This window comes from Micropterus dolomieu, linkage group LG08 (genome assembly GCF_021292245.1).
Source record: "Micropterus dolomieu isolate WLL.071019.BEF.003 ecotype Adirondacks linkage group LG08, ASM2129224v1, whole genome shotgun sequence".
NCBI lineage: Eukaryota > Metazoa > Chordata > Actinopteri > Centrarchiformes > Centrarchidae > Micropterus > Micropterus dolomieu.
In genome coordinates, this window is record NC_060157.1 from 7135694 (window position 1) to 7154418 (window position 18725).

The 18725-nt window shown below is 37.1% G+C and overlaps 2 protein-coding genes across 11 annotated transcripts in view; one reads left to right on the forward strand and one right to left on the reverse strand.

The window, feature by feature from the left end:
* LOC123975176 (basement membrane-specific heparan sulfate proteoglycan core protein-like) overlaps positions 1–18725 on the forward strand; it is a gene marked incomplete at its 3' end in the record, with an annotated part of 647231 nt that overhangs the window by 461931 nt on the left and 166575 nt on the right.
* mul1b (mitochondrial E3 ubiquitin protein ligase 1b) lies at positions 4065–8978 on the reverse strand. Of its 4 annotated transcripts, none has more exons than XM_046056448.1 (5): positions 8849–8978; positions 7465–7607; positions 7268–7355; positions 6974–7094; positions 4065–6123 (listed from the first exon to the last, which is right to left on the reverse strand). In XM_046056448.1, the coding sequence occupies exons 1-5, from the start codon at positions 8967–8969 to the stop codon at positions 5394–5396; spliced, it is 1203 nt and encodes a 400-aa protein (XP_045912404.1). In that variant the 5' UTR covers positions 8970–8978; the 3' UTR covers positions 4065–5393. The 4 variants fall into 4 exon arrangements, with proteins under 4 accessions (XP_045912404.1, XP_045912405.1, XP_045912406.1 ...); XM_046056449.1 differs by having other exon boundaries at positions 8835–8977; XM_046056450.1 differs by having other exon boundaries at positions 7465–7633; positions 8835–8962.

Here is an 18725-nt window from a genome sequence, read left to right on the forward strand (position 1 = left end):
CCCCCCCCCCCCCCCCCCCCCCAAAAAAAAACCAAACAAAAAAACATGGGCTATATGAAGGACTGAGAAAAAAACATTTTTTTATTAAAAAATATACAAAAAGTAAAAACACTTAAATACAGCACTCAATAACCTAAACTACTATTAATAACAAAACAGAAAAACATGACTCCAGGCATGAAAAAAGAGTTCCTTATATTATTGTTTATTGTTTTTTTTAATCATTATTATTTTTTATTTTTTTTCCTTTTTTTTTTTTATTTGAAAATAAATAATCTAGATTGAATTGACAGATGGGGAAAACTCGCTTCTAATAAAATATTAAATAAAAAAACGCTTAGATTTCGGAAAAAAATACAATCCTTTTTTAACCTTTTGGCTTCCCGTACATTCAGTTGCGCTTCTAGCTCGTATTAACTTCTGTTGGTACGTATCACGTATGGTAACTGGGCAAAACTACGCATGATTTGTTGTAGTATGATTGCATAAAGGAAGGAAACAGGAGTAGGGAACAGAATCGACTGACGTGCAGGCAGCGCTGCAGCAGTGCAGCCACTTAAACAGAGTTTGCCCTTCTCCTACTGACTTTCACTTTCGGTGCCCGAATGGAAGTGAATGAGGCTTTGCGATCGCGATTATTTTTTTATTTTATTTGTTTTTCTCGGAAGGGCGAGTCGGAAGGGCAACTTGAGTCAGGAAAGGCAAACGGGCAGTTGCCCGGGCAACCAGAGCAACCCCCCTGTGCACGTCCCTGGTTGTAAGTGAGCTGTAAGTGAAGGCTTCACTTTTCCCATTTCAGTTACGTCTTTTAACGTTAATAGGCTACGTTTTGTGAAGTGCTTGTCTTTAATCGTCCACTGCATCTGTTAGGGCCTGTCCACAGGCTCGCCATTCATCTGTGACAACATCTGAGCCTCTTCTTACATGATGTTGGTCTGCAACAGGTCTTCTCTTGAGCGATCTCTCACCACCCTGACAACGAGTTTTCTGGATGTAATTATGTTGTGTTTTTGTGCTAAAATGCAAAATGTTTAAAATTCATACAGATTGTTCATAAAGTGAAGAAACATAAATAAAATTTGTTTTCCTGCGCAAAATGTGTGTCACTTTACTTAAAGCAAACAATTACGTTATAAGTTCTTATATTTGTTCATACGGTATTATGTCCACCTGTAATATATTATACAGGGATAGATATTTTAACACTTTACTTAAAGCAAACAAAGACATGCTATATAACTTTAAACATTACAATGTGTTGTGGAACATGGTCGAAGATTCTTGCCGCACATTGATATAAACTGGTATTACTATTCGTTATAAAACATTAAATCAAAAGGTCATAATACGTTATGAACTTTGTTATAACGCCTAATACATGTTTGTAAGTGATTATAACAACTGTTATAATGTCTTATGGACGCATTATATTGTGTTATATATATATATGCAGAAGTCATTATAGCGATGACCTTCATAGTATCGAAATATTTTATTGCTATGTGTAAAGGGAATACTGCTGGTAAAAAGCACCAAGTGTTTGCATGACTTCAACCTAAACTGAGGGTTAGGGTTAGCCAAGCTTAATCTTGAAAACCATGAAATAGGAAATAATCATACAAAATAATGATAGGACTTCACCTGAACACCTTAGTGCGCTGAACTGTGTCCCTTATAAAGCAACCTTTTTTTTCGTTGCAGCTGTGTACTAAGATCATGGATCAGAAATGTTCTTTATTGAGAGACACTCAAATATTTCGTTTGAACAAGGTACTACCATGAAGGGAGCCTAATTGAATAAAAAAAATCAATGCACTGCCTTGACAGCGAACCACTTTTTCTCAGATAAAAGAAGAGAATAACTGAAGTTACTGGGTACAACTCTCTAATAAGGCAGCCTTTAAAGCTCCTTATTAGAAAGCGGCCCCAATTTCAGCTATTCTGTAGTATAAAAGAACTTTCATGAGCTTTGAGTGGAGTGAAAAACAAAACACAATATGAACAAATTAGTCCGTATATAGACTTTAATGCATGTAAACTGAGTCTGATGCCAAGAGGAGTGAATTATACATTTAAATTTTCAGTCATATTATTAATAATTTGAAGATTTAGCAGCCAGTTTATGTGGTTTGTAGTAGGAGATTTAACAGCAATCCCATGTGATATTCAGAACAATGTCTTGTCTGAGGCATTATTTGCCTGATTAATCTCAATATCTGAGATCATCTTTCTTTGAGAAAAACTCATCTGATATATTAGTTGTTTTGAGCTTGAGACCAGACTGCTGTGTGAATTCTGAGGATTTGAGTCAGAGCCAAATCGTGCACATGCAGGAAAACGTGGTCTCTTTTAAATTGCAAATGGTGTTTGTCCAAGAGTAAATCCTGTCCGGTAAACATCTCACCTCCATCATTAAGCCTATGTGCATGGCTCCTATCATGCAGTTCTTGCACAGTCCTCATGTGGCATTGAAATTCAAAACTCTTAAGTGGGGAATAATGGAGGGAATGTCTTTGATGGTTCACTCACTGTCAGTGTAGTGACAGCTCCTGCTGATAAAAGCACGGCAGGATTAGGTTGAAGGGTTTCCATGGTATTGGACTAGAGCTGCTACTTTCATGTTTGTAGCACAATGGGAAAGAGTACTTTGTTAATGTGTGACTATTGGCTGCACAAGTGATGTTTTCACAAGTGAGATCTTTTTTGGTCAAATTTCTTGATTTCTAACAGACTTTAAAACGTAAAGTCAGAGTGTACAGCAAACATCTGGCTACAAAGATTTTAAAGTTGATACTACAACTCACTCATGAAATATTCCGATGTGTTACACAAAATGCATTGGACAGAAAAGGTTAAGAGTCTACAGCCATGCTCGCAGCTCTGTGTAAAGCTGTACTAAAGTCGTGTTCACATCACACAGGATAGAGATGGGAAATATTCCCACGCTAAGGACTTGCAAGCGTTCACTACATCAAGACACTTGTTTAGTTACAGAGTTGGTTTTGTGAGAATTCAAACACTGACACTATATAATATCGGCACAATATCACTGATTATTCAAAGTGTATGGTTTTTAGCGGCCATTAATGAACACGATTTTAGTGGGAATGGTCATTTTTGCATTTAATTTTCAGTGAACAAAATAAAAATGATGTGATTTTTACAATGGTCTGTACCAAACAAGCATGTTCCCTTAAGTCTGAAAAAAGGTGTTTTGTAATTTATTATAATAGTATGTCTTGACACATTTAGTATTTAATAAAAAAAACTGAAATTGGATATTACACTTGGCCATATTGCAATTGTGCTAATATTTTGATTAATCGTTCAGCCCCACATATGGGCTTTGGATAAAAGCATTGAAATTAATAAATGTAAAACAAAATATACCTTCAGTTTGGGGAGGGGGGGGTCACAGTTAGTTCAGAGGACTGAATGCTGTAGAAGTTTTTAGACGGCAGAGATTAGAAGATATTAGCTAGAAAGTTGAAAAACAACAGCATTAGAAGGCAGTGTTGCTACTCACTCCCGGAAAATGTATATCTGAGTGCCAGCCGCTGAATACTAATGTAAGGATAATGCCAAGGTCCCGATGCAATGTTAACTAATACATCGGATATTTTGTGACATAATGTGGGATGATAAAAAGAGACTGAGTGCTCAAACTGCCCTAAGACAGTCTCCTCTGGCGCCAGATATGCATCCCTGCGGGCCTAAATTGAATCGTGCAGAAGCATTTTCTCCCGACTTCACAGGGCCCAGCACTTAGAAATTGCTTTTGGCTGAATTACATTTAAAATGTACAGGGAGATTGGAATGGAGCAAACAAATGAATAACCCCCAACAGGAGTTGAAACCAGCTGCTTGTATTGGGGGAGCCTGTGGCATCACATTTTCGTGTGTATTCATGCTCTCCGATTCAAATTCTGAATCCCTGATTTTTCTCACAGGCAGACAGCCCCCTCTCCTGGCAGACATCTTCATCTTCTTTCTCCTAGTGTCTTTATTTTACACAATGACTAGTCTGTGACATTATATAAAGTAATTTTCCACAGTATTTTGTCAACATTGTAATTGCCTTTAATGAGGTTTTAGTTGCAAATAAACAATGAGCTGAATTTTGTTTTGTCCCAGGAAAAGCAGTTTCAAAGTGCAACAATTAGTGGCCTGTGGTGATGCAGATGTTGCTCTAGTACTGTAAGATTTACATGTGCTGCCACTGTGTTCTCTAGTGTCTGTAGAGCCTTAGCACCAGCTGCACATGTCTTTATTAGCAAGCGCCCAGAGCAAAATCACAAAAGAACAGGACAGGGTCAGCTTGTACAATTATCCCCCCTCACCCTTGAGAATTTTTTTTGCGAACCACAACCTTTCCTCTGCCTTGTCTGAGCTGTACAAAACACAACCTTAAATGAACTGCCAGCCCTTACCAGAGCTAAATCCTAACTTAAGACATAAAATGAGTCAGTGTATCTGTACACACTTCCAAATCAAATGTCAAGACAAGATCATAACAAGATGGGCCCCGTTTCCCAAAAACATCTCAGAAAGTTAAAGGCTAAATCTGGTACAATGCATCTCTTCTTTGTATGAGATTAGTGTTTTTATGTACATGTTCCCTGACAAATATACTAAACATGGACCACCAACACATTCTGTGAAGTGACATTTAATTTAACATGAGGGTTTAGATTTAAAAATATTGTAATCACACAAAAAAAGTAATTGAACATTTGATTTGCTCATTTGACAGTTTCTGTCATCCTCTTCTTCCTGTTTTCACGTTATGTTAGGATTTCAGTTTTCATTGCTTTTCTTTATAATTGTGGTGCAAATGTTGTCTACCACACTCTTAACACAAACACACACACACACACCAAGATAAAAGCTGTAGACTGTTGGCTGCACATAAGGCTATTTTTTCATACTGATGAAGTGCAAAACATTTCTGTTCTGTCATTTACAGCATGTAATTTATGTTCTGTATTTTAATATATACCACTGCTTACTGACAGTTAAATGCGCCTCATTACATTAAAGTGTATTCAGAAGGTCTTAACTCTGTGGAAACGCACACCTTTGTGTGCATGTGCACTCGCTCTTAAGTGCTTAACAACGTTAAAAACACTAACTTCTAAGATGGTTCATCATCGGGGTACAGAGCCAGTATTTGCCAATTAGAAATCTAATTTTCTCTTAAGATGAAAAAATTTCATTTTCTATTTTTACAGGTTCCAAAGTTGATTTGAATATTTAATGGGAAATGTGACTGCATCACGATTCAGCACAGATACCTACTATACAGACAGCTTTTGTATAACATATTTCCAGTGTAAAAGGCTGTGTAGGCTTCCTACTGTATGTGATGTTATACCCATTTCTGTATGTCCACATTAGCTGTTGTAGAGAGGCACCACTCTGTCTATAGTTGCCCTGCAGATGGGGCATTTCTTTGGCTCTGGCAGGGCGTCGTAGCACTGGGCACAGGCACACACATGACCACACTCCAGAAACACGCAGGAGCGCTCACGGCTCAGGCAGACAGTACAGCCGGTGGGCGACACGCTGCTTTCCTCCAAGTTCAGTTCACGCATACGTTTCTTCTGCTGTTCCTTGAACTCCTCAAGCATGCTCCTCTCCTTCTTACTCCGTCTGTGGTGTACGTATCGCTTCCACAGGATGAAGAGGAGTGTGGAACAAGCGGCAACACCGAAGACAAGGGTCAGAATCCTCCACAGTCTGACGCTGTTTCCCTGCTTCCTGAGAAGAGACTCGTAGTCCAGCCGGGTGAGAAAGTAACAGAAGCCCTGTTTGGGAGGTTGGAGTTTGATCAGGTTGTTATCCAGGACCAGCTCTCCTACACCCGTGATGCTGTCTCCCAGCCGCAGCATCTCCTCTGTTTCGTGGATGCCCTTGGGACGTTCTCCGCTGATGAAGTGGCCGATAACGTTGGACAAGGACTGGACTGTGGGGTGGAAGTTCTCGTAGGTGGTCTCCAGGTCCAACTCCGCAGCGTCTAGTGGACGTATAACCCGTACTGTGGCAGCAATTTCATCATCATGAGACCCAAGGGCAAATGGAACTGTGTTGGTGCGCTGGTGGATGACCTTCTCTGTGTTGTTCCTGTTTATAAATATAAACAGCTATGAATGTTTTGTTTAGGGTTAACTATTATTTTTATTATTGATTAATCTAACAATTATTTTCTCATCTAACTAGCTAATTGGGCCTATCACATGTCAGAAAATGGCACAAAATGCCCTGAGTCCAAGATAACGTCTTCAAATGATGATTTGTCCAACCAATAACCCAAAACACAAATATATTCAGTTTGCATTGCAATGATATAAAAGCTGATATAACATACAGTACAGGCCAAAAGTTTGGACACACCTTCTCATTCAATGCGTTTCCTTTATTTTCATGACTATTTACATTGTAGATTCTCACTGAGTGATCGGTGATCGGTGATCGGTATCAGCCGATGCTGCTTTCAGCAATCGGCCCAAAAAATCCTGATCGGAGCACCTCTAATTAAAAGGTAGGAAAAATAAGGTCTTTGGGGAAATATGAGAAATAATTTTCCTCTCAGGCGTGTTGGTGTCAGTGTTAAAGAGTGAGGAACACACCAGCAGCATCTCAATGTACCGAGGTGACATTTGCAGGTTATGTTTACATGCTGTTTAATGTGCTGCAGCTGAGCAGCTAATTAGCTATCTAGCCTGCAAACTGATATTAACAGTGCACTTTTCCCCAGTGACTCATTCCAACAGGCTAGGACAAGATTTGTGTTCCCGTTTGTAAGTTGGTTTAAGAAGGATACTTGTGATTCCAGAGCAGATATGTATGCTGTAGTAGACATTGGTTTAATAATGTAATTTAATTTCAGTTGGACTTAAAACACAGCAGCACAACACAATACTTAAAAACTCAGAAAAACAGAATAACAATATTACAAGCCTCACTGACTTACCAGAGATGTGTGGTGCGATTCCACACCATCTTTTCCTCCTTCAGAGTCAGTCTTTCAACTACGCCTTTGCAGTTCTCAACAAACTGGCTGCTCAGAGTTTCCTTCACAGATCTTACAACACCTGCAGTAATAAAAAACATTTTAAACATGCACAGTGTAAAACTACTGCTAGAATTATTACCTTACATGAGCATGTTAATTAGTATGATACATACAGTACGATAGAATTTAATAGTAAAAATACACTCCTGACCACAGTAACTTCACTTAGGCTTTCAATGTGGCCCAACAAACCTTCTACGACAGCATACGGGACACATCTTCCAGGAGTTTCAGACAAGATGTTTTTCAAATCCTGGTCAATAGACACTTTCTTGGCTTCCTGTGGAAATAAAACACATCAGATTAATAAATGGAGCATTACAGCCAATCAATTCCCCCACTACTGACATTCACACGACAAAGACGGAGTGAGTTGAAATGTGGCTAACCTTTAATCTGGCAACAGTTGTAGCTCTGCTCTTGTATATGGAATAGAAAAGTGCAGTCAGGGCTGAGCTGGTGGCTAACACCACGATCTGTGCAGTTGAGGTTTTCCCACTGGAGTCCATCCTGTGATTTGCAGCATTCAGTGCTGTTGTGACATGGAGGGGATGAACACTAAGATAGAAAAGTGTCTTTCACTTAAAAATATATGTTTGTTGTTGTTGTTACAAAAAACCAATGGCTGGAAATTTTGAATTCAAATGAAAAACAAAGATAATCACTAAACAATAACATATGACAGAAAAGATCAGCAAATCTGGAACCAGAAAATGTACGGGATTTCATTCACGGTTTGCTTTCTTGACAAAAAACTGTAACAATAAAGCAATAATCATAGTAGATACATTTCAAAAGGGAAATACAATTCCTTTTACTGTGCTAAATTAATTGGACAGCTAGTTGCTTTGTAAATGAAGATTTTACATGCAATCAGCTTTTAAAATCAGATACAAGCTGAAGATAAAGGTACTCAACAGTATTTTAAGTAGTTTAAATTACCTCGCTTTCAATCACACCAATAAAATATATATATAACATAGTACTCTCAAAGTGGCAAAATACTTTGATGCCTTAAAAGTACATTTTTTTTTTCTATAAATAAAAGTTTGAATTCTAGACTTTCAACTTCTATCAGTGTTTTTACATTGTGGTATTACTACTTTTGCATAAGCAAAGGGTGTTAGTATTTCTTCCACCACACACAAAATAACAAGACACTGACTGTGGACAGACTGTAAATGAGCAAAGGCGCTGTTAGATTTATTTAAGGATACACTGAACTGCCTTGATAATAGTCCACAGAGGAAGTCCCTTTTAGAAGAAGCCATGGACTGACTCAGTGGTAAAATAGACATCTTGCTTTTATTGGCTTCCTTAAGGTCATCCATGATCCTCGATCGATTGTATATTGACACGCTTTGCTTGGTGGTGTCCATAAAGTGACACGATTAAACGCTGGCCATTCACCACTAGCTTAATAGACGTAAACACAAGATAACTTAATGCTAACGCTAATTAAATCACCACCTTGATGCTGATATTGCACTTTGTCATATAATGCTTTTGTATGTCATTTATTTTGAACCCTCTTCAACCCAAAAAACGTAGCGTTAGCGTGCAAACCAGCCTTACATTTGTTAAGTGTCACACTTCCTTATTAACTGAGCACACCAACTAGCTAGCTAAATTAGCAGTTTGCTAGCTAGCTCCAGCCAAGTTGACGTGATTTAACCACCCGTTTAAAAGATATTGAAGCGGTCTTGCTACAAAGCATAATAATAAGTAATAATCAGTACTGTTAAAGGATTTGTCAAACCTGAAATTACACACCACGCACGCACTGATGGCAGGGCTTTAACAAGAGCTTCTGGTCTCCACAGTTCAATTTAAACATCAGCAGCTCCTGAAGTGCAATCTTTCTCCCTGCCAGCAGGTGTCGGTGTAGATTCATTTGTTGGAGAGCTGTTGGGATTTTTTTACCCACCCATTTTTACCACATTACACATTTTTACCCACTATTACCTGCAAAAACTGAAAAAGGACACTGATATCAGCTGTACTTTCTGAGGAGAACTAAACGAAACGCTGGTGCATTTATTTTGGTCTTGCCCGCATACCAAGAAACTTTGGAGCAAAGAGCCACAATTTATTGTTGTTGATATTTACCCTCAATTTGCATTATGGTGGCAAAATGTATTGTTTGGATTCACTAAAAATGACAAAGATTTATGTTCAGAATATTATGTGATAAATTTGCTTATTATTTAAACCAAATTTTATTTGCACAAGTCAAAATTCTTCAAAAAGAAATCAAGATTTCTGGAGCTTGCTGCTAACATTAAGCATTATGTTCTTTCAATATCTGAGTGTACAAAAAAAAAAAAATCTGTTAAATCATATGACCTCTGTAAGCTTTACAAGATATTTATTTAATTTTTTTCCTTTTGCCTATGTTTAGATGAAAATGGGCTCTGTCTTTGCCCCATTATTATTATTGATGCAGTAACATGTAAGATGCTGAATCTGGATGTAGAACTGTTCACTGTTGGTGATTATATTTACTATGTAACAATGCATTGTATTTTTATGCTCATAATAGGTTTTTGAATTCTTCATCTGCAAAGTAACTAGTCACAACAGGTATCTGGTGAATGTAGTGGAGTACAAAGTATATTTCCCCCTAGAATGTAGCGAATTATAAAGTAACATTAAATTTAAAGACCTCAGGTAAAGTAACTCAGAATTGTACTTAAGTACAGAAGCCTACTTGAGAACTTGTACCACCACTGCACACTACACACTTCACACAAAAGCAGGTTTCAAGTTGTAATGTATTCACACACAAAAAGTCCCAAATTTGCTCAAAAAAAGCCAACGTACATAAAAAATGCTTTCAGTGTGCTGTTGATGTACTCTGTACCACCACTGCACAAATGGAGGAACTACTCGCAGTAATAATAACACATTAAACACAGTAAAAATAACTTTTGGACAGTCAAACATCCCAAACCAGGTTTAATCATTTACACACATGATCTAATTCTTAGGTTCAAAAATACTTTTTGGTTTAAAGTCCCGAGTTACTTTGAAGGTGTAAAGATCTCACAATTCTTTAGCTCTAAAATAATACCAAGTACGAGATGATATTTGGTGGTGATCACGTGTACTTTATATTCTTTATTTAATTAAGTTGTCTCCTTGAGGGGATGCTTAGTAGCTTAACGATACCAGCACTAAGGCTAACACATTTCACAAAACTTCACAATGGTCAAAGCTGGGATCATATCTATTTATACAATAAAATGACCCACTGGCTCCCTCAGATATAGAGTAAGTGTGAAGTGTAATTGTAGAACTAGATCTCTTTTTAGCTGTGCTCTAGGAGGAAAATCCAATTTAAAAAAAATTAACATTAATGGTGGCTCAGTTTGCTTTCCCCTATTCAGCCTTGCACTTATTATTAATGCCAGGCCTATCACCTCTTTGCTCCTCTGTGCCCAAAACAAATATAAATAATTATTCACTGATAAAGAAATTAAGTAATTGGTCAGATGTACATTATTTCAATCATTAAATGTCTTTATTATGCCCAAGCACTAGAAGTCTCAAGAGAATCAAAATAAGTATTCAAACTTGACTCTAAGAGTGTTTTTCTACTTCCATCTTACATTTACAAATTCTTCTTGTGTCGCTGCAGAGGACATAAAGTCAGTGCTATAATTAAATTAATACAGATTCCAACCCATAAAAATGTGAGGAGGCACCCACAGGCCACCTGGAAGGTGCGATGACTTTCTTGTCCTGAGTTGACCCTCTCAGCTAGCGGCATACAAATTATGCTTTCTTGACTAGTATTGATGGCAGACTGCAACCTTTAACCATGACTATGGGTCTACTTATAACTGCCATCAGTGTACACACTTGCACACATTTGGACAAATGAAGAACTCCAGGAATGGATTAGATGTTGTCAGACAACATAAGGCAGAGTGTGAGTCAGTAGATTTATAACAATGATTTCAGTTGCTTCTGTTTTGATTGATTGCACCTCTTCTCTGTCAAGAACCATATTTCAGCAGAATAACTAAATTTGCCTTTTTTTATTGCTTCTTTGCACATTCTCATTACATCATGCGTATGATGTATTTTTTCACCATGTGATGAGTTTTCAACAGGACGCTGTTCTGAACTAAAATGTTCTCTTTCTTGAAAATCTATGATCCATGCACAGCTAACACTGACTGTGACTGTCCACAATGTCCAAAGAAACATAAAACATATGTTCTACACATTTCTGTCATTTGAGTTAAGTGCAACATTGATCCCTAAATGGAGAAACTATACGCTACTTCAGTGATTTTCTGTGAGAGACACTAGGGACGTCCAGGTGATGGGTTGTATTGGCAATATACTGTGTGTCCCAAACCATTTCTGATTATTTGCTCCAGGTTCTCCAGCTGTCAGAAACACACCACTCTAATCCATTAAAAACACAAGTGGTGCTCAGTGGTGTGAGTGAATAAACCAAAAGTGAACCATGGAGCAAACAACCAGTAGCCAGTTTCAATCAATGATAGCTTGCATCAAAGCAAGAGCTGCTTTGGGTTATAAAAACGTAGCGTACCTACCTATGGAAATCTTGTCCAAACTTAGACTGATACTCCATTTCACTACCAATATTCAGCCTGACATAACCTTCCTACTAGATGCTTTCTAATAAAATTATATGCCCTAACTCATTGTGTTATATTTTACACTGTTCTGCAATCATCTTCTGCTTTTTCGTTGTTTTAGCCAGTGTACAGTAAGCATACGTCATATTTTTTCAACGTGTGATCATGGTTCCCATCATGACCACAGTTTTTTGTATCTTGACGCCTCAAAGTCATTTATTACAATTTCACTTTGACAGCTTAATTCGGAGAGATTAACATTAAAGGATGAGGTTGGAAATTATTATTATTATTATCATTATTATTATTGTTATTATTATTGTTGTTATTATTAACTATTCACTGTGCTCCTCTGAATGGCATTTTAACCACTGCAAAATTATGGGATGTGGTCTGTAATAAACATGGACAATTTGCAGGACCCACATGTTGTCTATGAATATCTGGTGTTTACAGTTTTGTTTATGCACAAATTGAAAATGTGCATATAAAAAGGTTTAGAATGTACCTTGAAAGGCACTTTAGAAGGTATGGTCATCAAATGTAAAGAATTGAGTGAAATAGCCTAATAACTCACAAATGCAAACTGTGATGATCACAAAAGTGTTATTATTTGCATCGGTCAATCCAAAGCTTGATAGCCAGACAAAATATTTTGTCTGCACTGAATCAACTAGATCTTCTCTGAACTACTCTTTAAAAACTTCAGAGGATCAATAATGTAACAGGAAGACTCATCTGGCTGAATCAGTCTGACATAATCAACCTGACATGTGGATGATTAGCCTGCGAGAATTTGCGGCTTGCTCCTGACAGGAAAAAGGGCAACCTTGGTTTCAACCCCTTAAAAAGAACATAAAAGTCCTCGGGGCTTGTATTAAACATTAGTCACCTAGTTTTTTGAGTCTACCTTGCAGATCCTGTGGCCCCTCTGCCCACGTAAATCTCCCACTTCCTTACTTTCTTTGTATCTGTCACATAAGGACTTCCGATCAAATGCAGGCCTGACACACATTCACGTGGATTTCAGACAGAAATAGTGGCTGCAGATGGAGGCAACAGCTTTATGGGAGGAGTGCAAGAGGCGAGAAGTACATCATATGTGTCCTCTTGATGCTTTAGTGTTGAAAGGATGACAGTTGGAATTTGCTGCGACTGGTGCAGATAAGCCTGGCACCTTTCCAAGCTGTGCTCTAGAAAAACTCAATTCCCTGTAAAGCTAATCCAAACATAACTGAATAAACATATGTTGAAATTATAAACGTGTAATTTCCTTGAAAAATGTCAGAGTAATTAAGTGCAATTCAGAAGAAATTATTCCTTAAAAAATTATAAGTAAAAAAAAAACTTTTCTAATATCCGATTTTATTACTTGCATTGTTGATTCAACCTAATACCACCTTTGCACCCATACTGCACTGCTCACAGTACTTTAACATACATGTTATTTGCACTATTGATATTTTTGCACACACTACACTGTTTAATAATGTTACTGTACATATAACCAACTGTAAATATAACCTAATATGTATACATTATTATACTCTGCATACCAAAAGCATTAATGCTGTTTATACTGTACATATAACCTTACATTTGCACTCTCCACTCTCTAACTGTCCACTACTTCTTCTATACACTTTGAATATACTGACAGATACTGTATATTATCTGTTTAATGTGACTCAACTGTACATATTGTAAGATATAGCATCATTGCACTTATCTTTATAAAATCACTATATTTCTGCACTTCAGGTTATTCTAATTGTACCTTATTAGCTCTGTACCCGTACTCTGCATAATGACAATAAAGTTAAATATTATCTAATCTAAAATATAACATCAATCTCAAAGTCTTTATTAACATCATTCAGGTGGCTTTCATGGATTCAAACATTCGATATCTAGGATGGATCAAAAGTCTCTGGGCATCTATACAAAAATGTTCAAGTGCAGTGTCTCTCCTGTAAAACCCAATTGGAATAATTGTACTATTTGTTCTGCTCTCTCACCGTATCGCACAGCTTTTAGCTCTATCTTGGCATACAGTCTTTTCATTCTCCCACTGAAAAGCAAATTATTTGGGAAAGTCTCAGTTCCTTGAGATATATTGAAATCAGCTGGCATCCTGTGACTGGAGGATTGCCTCTGAGGATTACTCAACAAGGATACTGGATGTATAATTAAGCTATTTGACTTTATTATGGCAAGTCTCATATTCTGTCTTTCAAAACTTCAAAATTGTGACACATTTACCTGAAACACATGATGAAACACTAATGATGCTAATGATACTGGGTGTGGGAAAATCCAAAATGCCCAATAATCACAGTGAGAATAAGGGAGGAGAGAAAATGCTGTATTTCTATAAAAGTGTATATTTCATGGAGCTTTGAATTTGAGCTTGGAGGAAGTAAGGAATACTTAGACATTTTGTAAAATGAGCTCATTCTCTTTCTTGCTGAGAGTAACCAGACAGGCTGCTTCCCTCTGTCTTTATGCTAAAGTAGGTGAACAATCTGCTGGCTCCAGCTTGATAGTGAATGGATAAGCATGAGCGTGGTTATCATCAAACTCTTGGCAAGAAAGCTGATATGTCAAAATCTGTTCCCAAAATGTCAAAGTATTCCTTTAAAATGCTCTATATATACCTAGTTACCTATACCTAACTACATTCAAAGGTAAAACAACTAAATCTGCCTACCATCACCTCCAAAGCTCACTAGTTAGCACATTTTGTCACATTTGTTGTTTTAAAAACAACTATTTGTGGTTGTACACTGTTATGTGCCAGACTAGTTCTTTGCCAGACACATTTCTAGCGGAGACTCCAGGAAGTCACTGGCCTGGCTAAGAAATAGTCCCTGTGAAACCACAGTTTGCCAGTTTAAGACAGATTAAATAAACGAGATACAATGTGCAGTGAGCTTTAGAGGTGCTGGTTGGTGGATTGTATTACCTTCAGATAAAGCCAGGCTAGTTGTTTCAACCTGTTTCTCTCTTTAGGCTCAGCTAAGTAAACCTGCTGCTGAGTCTCTTCCTATAAGTACATTTTCACATAACATATAAAAATATTTCCCTTTAAGTACTTCACATCCATATATATATAATTCAAAATTAACGTGTACTAATTGGCTCTCATTTCTAACTTTTCTTAGCAAATTGTATCTTGTTTTTTTGACCTACATATAAACGAATAAATCACTTACTGTGAACTCTTACTTTCCCTATGGTATAGTACAGGAGTAAATGAGGGGGAGTTGACCCTGTCCTGTGTCTGTCTCCTGATTAAAGAAGGGAATGAGCCTCCTGTATTTTGTGTCGCGTACTCTCCCTGTTCGTTAATCTATGATTCACTTGAACTTGGCATTATGTATTCAGCCAAGCCAATGGTAATCTATAGCATGGGAATGAGATGATATCGATCTCTATCCCTTGAGGCTTCTCCTTCCTTTTATTGTAAACAAAGAAATTACTTCGGCTCTAGTGTTCATGGCATTCTCTTATCATTTTTGTGAGACTTGTATCTTTTTTTCTTTGATTTTGTGTAGTCGTGTTATCTATCTCAGCAGTCTGATATATGAAGAGCACGGTAGCCTTGTCTGTCATCATTCCCTCTCTCTCGTTCTTTACTGTGTGCTGGGCTGCCTCAATGCCGCCCTCACGTACAGCTATAAATCAGCCATCTACGAGCTGGGACCTTCTCTGCAAGGCCCCTCTCATTGATTACTCCGCGCTTGGTAAGTGTGGCGTGATGAAAAGAGCCCAATTCAATTAGGCTGCCTTGCTAGACAGAAATATGTAGCATACGCTGCCCTGGATAAAAGGATGTCTTCAAAAGCAACGAATAGAAACTAAGGAGAAGGAGATTTAGGAGGGGTGCCACTCAGATAAAAGTAATTGGATTGCTGTGATAACATTCTGCACCCTGGGTTGCCTGTGTGAGTTGGTAATGGATGTGTATGTCCAACTGAAGGAGAGCGAGAGAGGAAGTTAGAGTTACAGGAAATGAGAACGACTCAGTTGCCAAGGACTGAGCTGGGGATCGGTTTGTAGCCATTTTCAAATGTCAGCTGTAAACATCCACTTCAGCCATGATAATGGAATGGCTCCAGGGATGTCAGTCTGTCACTTTGTCCATAACTTTGATCTAGACTGAAATATCTCAACAATTATAGTGTTGATTGCCGAACGTTTGAACAAACATTGATGGTCCTCTGAGGGTGTAGCCTTCTGACTCTGATGAACACCACCACAAGGCTGACATTTTATTTTTTTCTTCAAATGTCCCCAGAACTATTGAATGTATTAGAATAATGGATTTGCACAAAATTTAGCACAGACATTCATGGTTCTTAAAAGATGTGTTGCTTACTACTTGGTGATCCCATTTGTAGTTTTGGGTGAAACTATTGGATGTTTATTGGATTGTAATCACTTTCTTCATTCACTCTTTCCCAGCAATAGGGAAAAGTGGTATTTTCAGTTAAATGTCAAAAATAAATATAATAATGTTGAGAAATATGTCAACATCTACTGATAATACAGGCACACATTTTTGTACAGATATTCATGGTTGCTAGAAAATGCATCCTAATATTTTTGGTTATGCTCTGACTTCTCACCTACTACCATCATCAGGTCATCATTGCAATTTGTGCAATACTTCAGTTGTCAAATACCTGTAAAACTAAAGACACCTCCCATCAGTCTCAGCTGTACTTTGTGTTGAGTGAATTAATTAAGTTTAACCTAAAGTGGTGGATATAGTAAACATTAAACTTACTAAACCTCAGCATGTCAGCATTGTCATTATGAGTGTGTTAGCATGATGATCTTTACATTTAGCTCAAAGCACTACAGTGTAAAGCCTCACAGAGACTGGGTTGTAGAATTTTAGTCATGCCCCCCCCCCCCCCTTAAAGTAATTTAAACAGATTGTAGAGTTCATGAAGCACTGATGTATTTGCTGAATGTGTAAAATTGACATCAGTTCCAGTGGAAAATGCTAATAAAATGCAAGCAGAAATACTTCACTGTATAATGAGTGTTTACCATGCCAAAGGAACTGCTAGCCTTCCAACAGGATTAAACATATTTATATGTTGATGATATTATGTGCATACACAAGGAATTGGTTTATACGTTTAAAGACGTCAATATTCACCTTAAGTGCAGATAGATTTATTAGAATGCCACACACTCTCTGAGCTGAGAGAACAAATTCATTTTGTTCATGTTACACTTATATTCCTCAGTCCTCACTGTTCAAAGCAGTATACACTTAAAGGTTCAGTGTTTAATATTTCTGAGGATCTATCAAAAATGCAATATAAGATCCATAACTTTGTTTTCAGTGGTGTATAAAGACCTTACATAATGAACCATTATGTTTTTATTACCTTAGAATGAGACATTAGGTGCGTTCGAGATGACAGCGGCTGACTTTCGCTGACTTGATAGTCTAACATGAGCTGCAGGGGCGGGGTATAAAAACGGCGCCATCAAGTCAGACACATTCTTTTTTTTAAATTTTTTTATTGAAAGTATCAAACATGGCTGCACAGAATTTGTTTCTACAGAATAGGATAAGTACAAAATATAGCCATAGGGAGCAGCTCTTCATACAAATAGGAGATAGTTATGTAGTCTTAGTAACAAAACAAGGATGATTTATAAAAGAAAAGGAAACATTAAATAACTAAATTCAAATAAATAACCGGTAAGAAATTATAACATAAAGGGGAGGATTCAGTCTCTGTTCAGCTATTTACCTCAGCTGGGAAGTGTTTTAGGGTTTCATATATTTTTTGTGCTTTAGGATCTTTCAGCATTTTTAAGGATTTTATATATAGTTTAAATTCATTTAAAAAAACAACAAATTTGGGAGATGACTTCACAATTCTACATTTGTGAATGAAAAATTTTGCTAAACATACAATTGTATTACTACAGAGCTCATAACCCTCAGTCCAAATGTTATGTTGTCTCTGGAGATGGAGGTTGGGAATGAGGACATCTGTTGCTTAACCGACTTATGTATATCACACCAAAATGTCTGTATCACCTTGCATGAGAAAAACACATGGTCCGTAGTTTCGATATCACTTTCACAAAATGTGCATGTGTTGTCATCTATACCAAAGTGAAGTCTTAGTAATTCTTTAGAGGGGTAAATGTTGTTCATTACTTTGAAATGTGTTTCTTTCACTTTGGGGGGTATAGGGAGTGATAGATATAATGTTCTTAGTTTAGTAATTGAGTCTTTATCAAATTATTGTAAAATGTTGTTTTTATTTTGTCTATCAGGGTAAAGGTATTCAGTAAAACAATTTCTAATAAAGTGGTTAGTGCATTTTCTATCCAGAACAGAGATTCCTTGAATTGATAGTGGGGCCAATTGTGGTTGTATTGGATGATATGCCAAAATGTTTCTTGTTAGAAAGACAAATTCTTGGGGTAGTGCCCTATATAATTTAGTAAAGTCTGATTTTAAGGGTTGGAAATTATGTTTGATGCAAAATTGTTCATAATTTAAAAAATGTCCGTTGGTATCCATTAAATCAGCTATGGACCATATATTTCTCCCATACCAATCTTCAAAGAACAGAGATCTGTTGCGGTGCAAAACATATCTGTTGTTCCAGAGTACAGATGTGTGGGGTAAGAAGTTATGTACATATAATATTTTCCAATACAAGAGTATTTGTCTATGAAACTCTGACAATGATATACAGTAGGTAATTTGTCAACATTAAAATCTGTTCTAAGAAGAAATTCTAAGCCTCCAATTTTCATGAATACAGCTTTTGGAATACAGTACCAGAAGGAGTTGCTGTGTTTGATCCAAGATTTTACCCAATTTATTTTTAATGTTCCATTAAGGCAGTCAAAATCAATAACTTTGAGTCCTCCATCCTTTGTGTCTTTAGCCATACTGCTTTTCTTCATATAATGTGGTCTGTTTCTCCAAATGAAATTTAAGTTGATTTGGTTGATGGATTTAATCAATTTGTTTGGAATGGCAT

What these genes read in the sequence shown, in the direction of transcription:
- mul1b (XM_046056448.1), bottom strand. Translation starts at nt 8,969, where the DNA reads ATGAATCTACACCGACACCTGCTGGCAGGGAGAAAGATTGCACTTCAG. An exon ending in CTGCCATCAGTGCGTGCGTG is followed by an intron (nt 7,608 to 8,848) that starts GTGTGTAATTTC and finishes ATGTCACAACAG; the next exon opens with CACTGAATGCTGCAAATCAC. An exon ending in AATCGCACCACACATCTCTG is followed by an intron (nt 6,124 to 6,973) that starts GTAAGTCAGTGA and finishes ATTTATAAACAG; the next exon opens with GAACAACACAGAGAAGGTCA.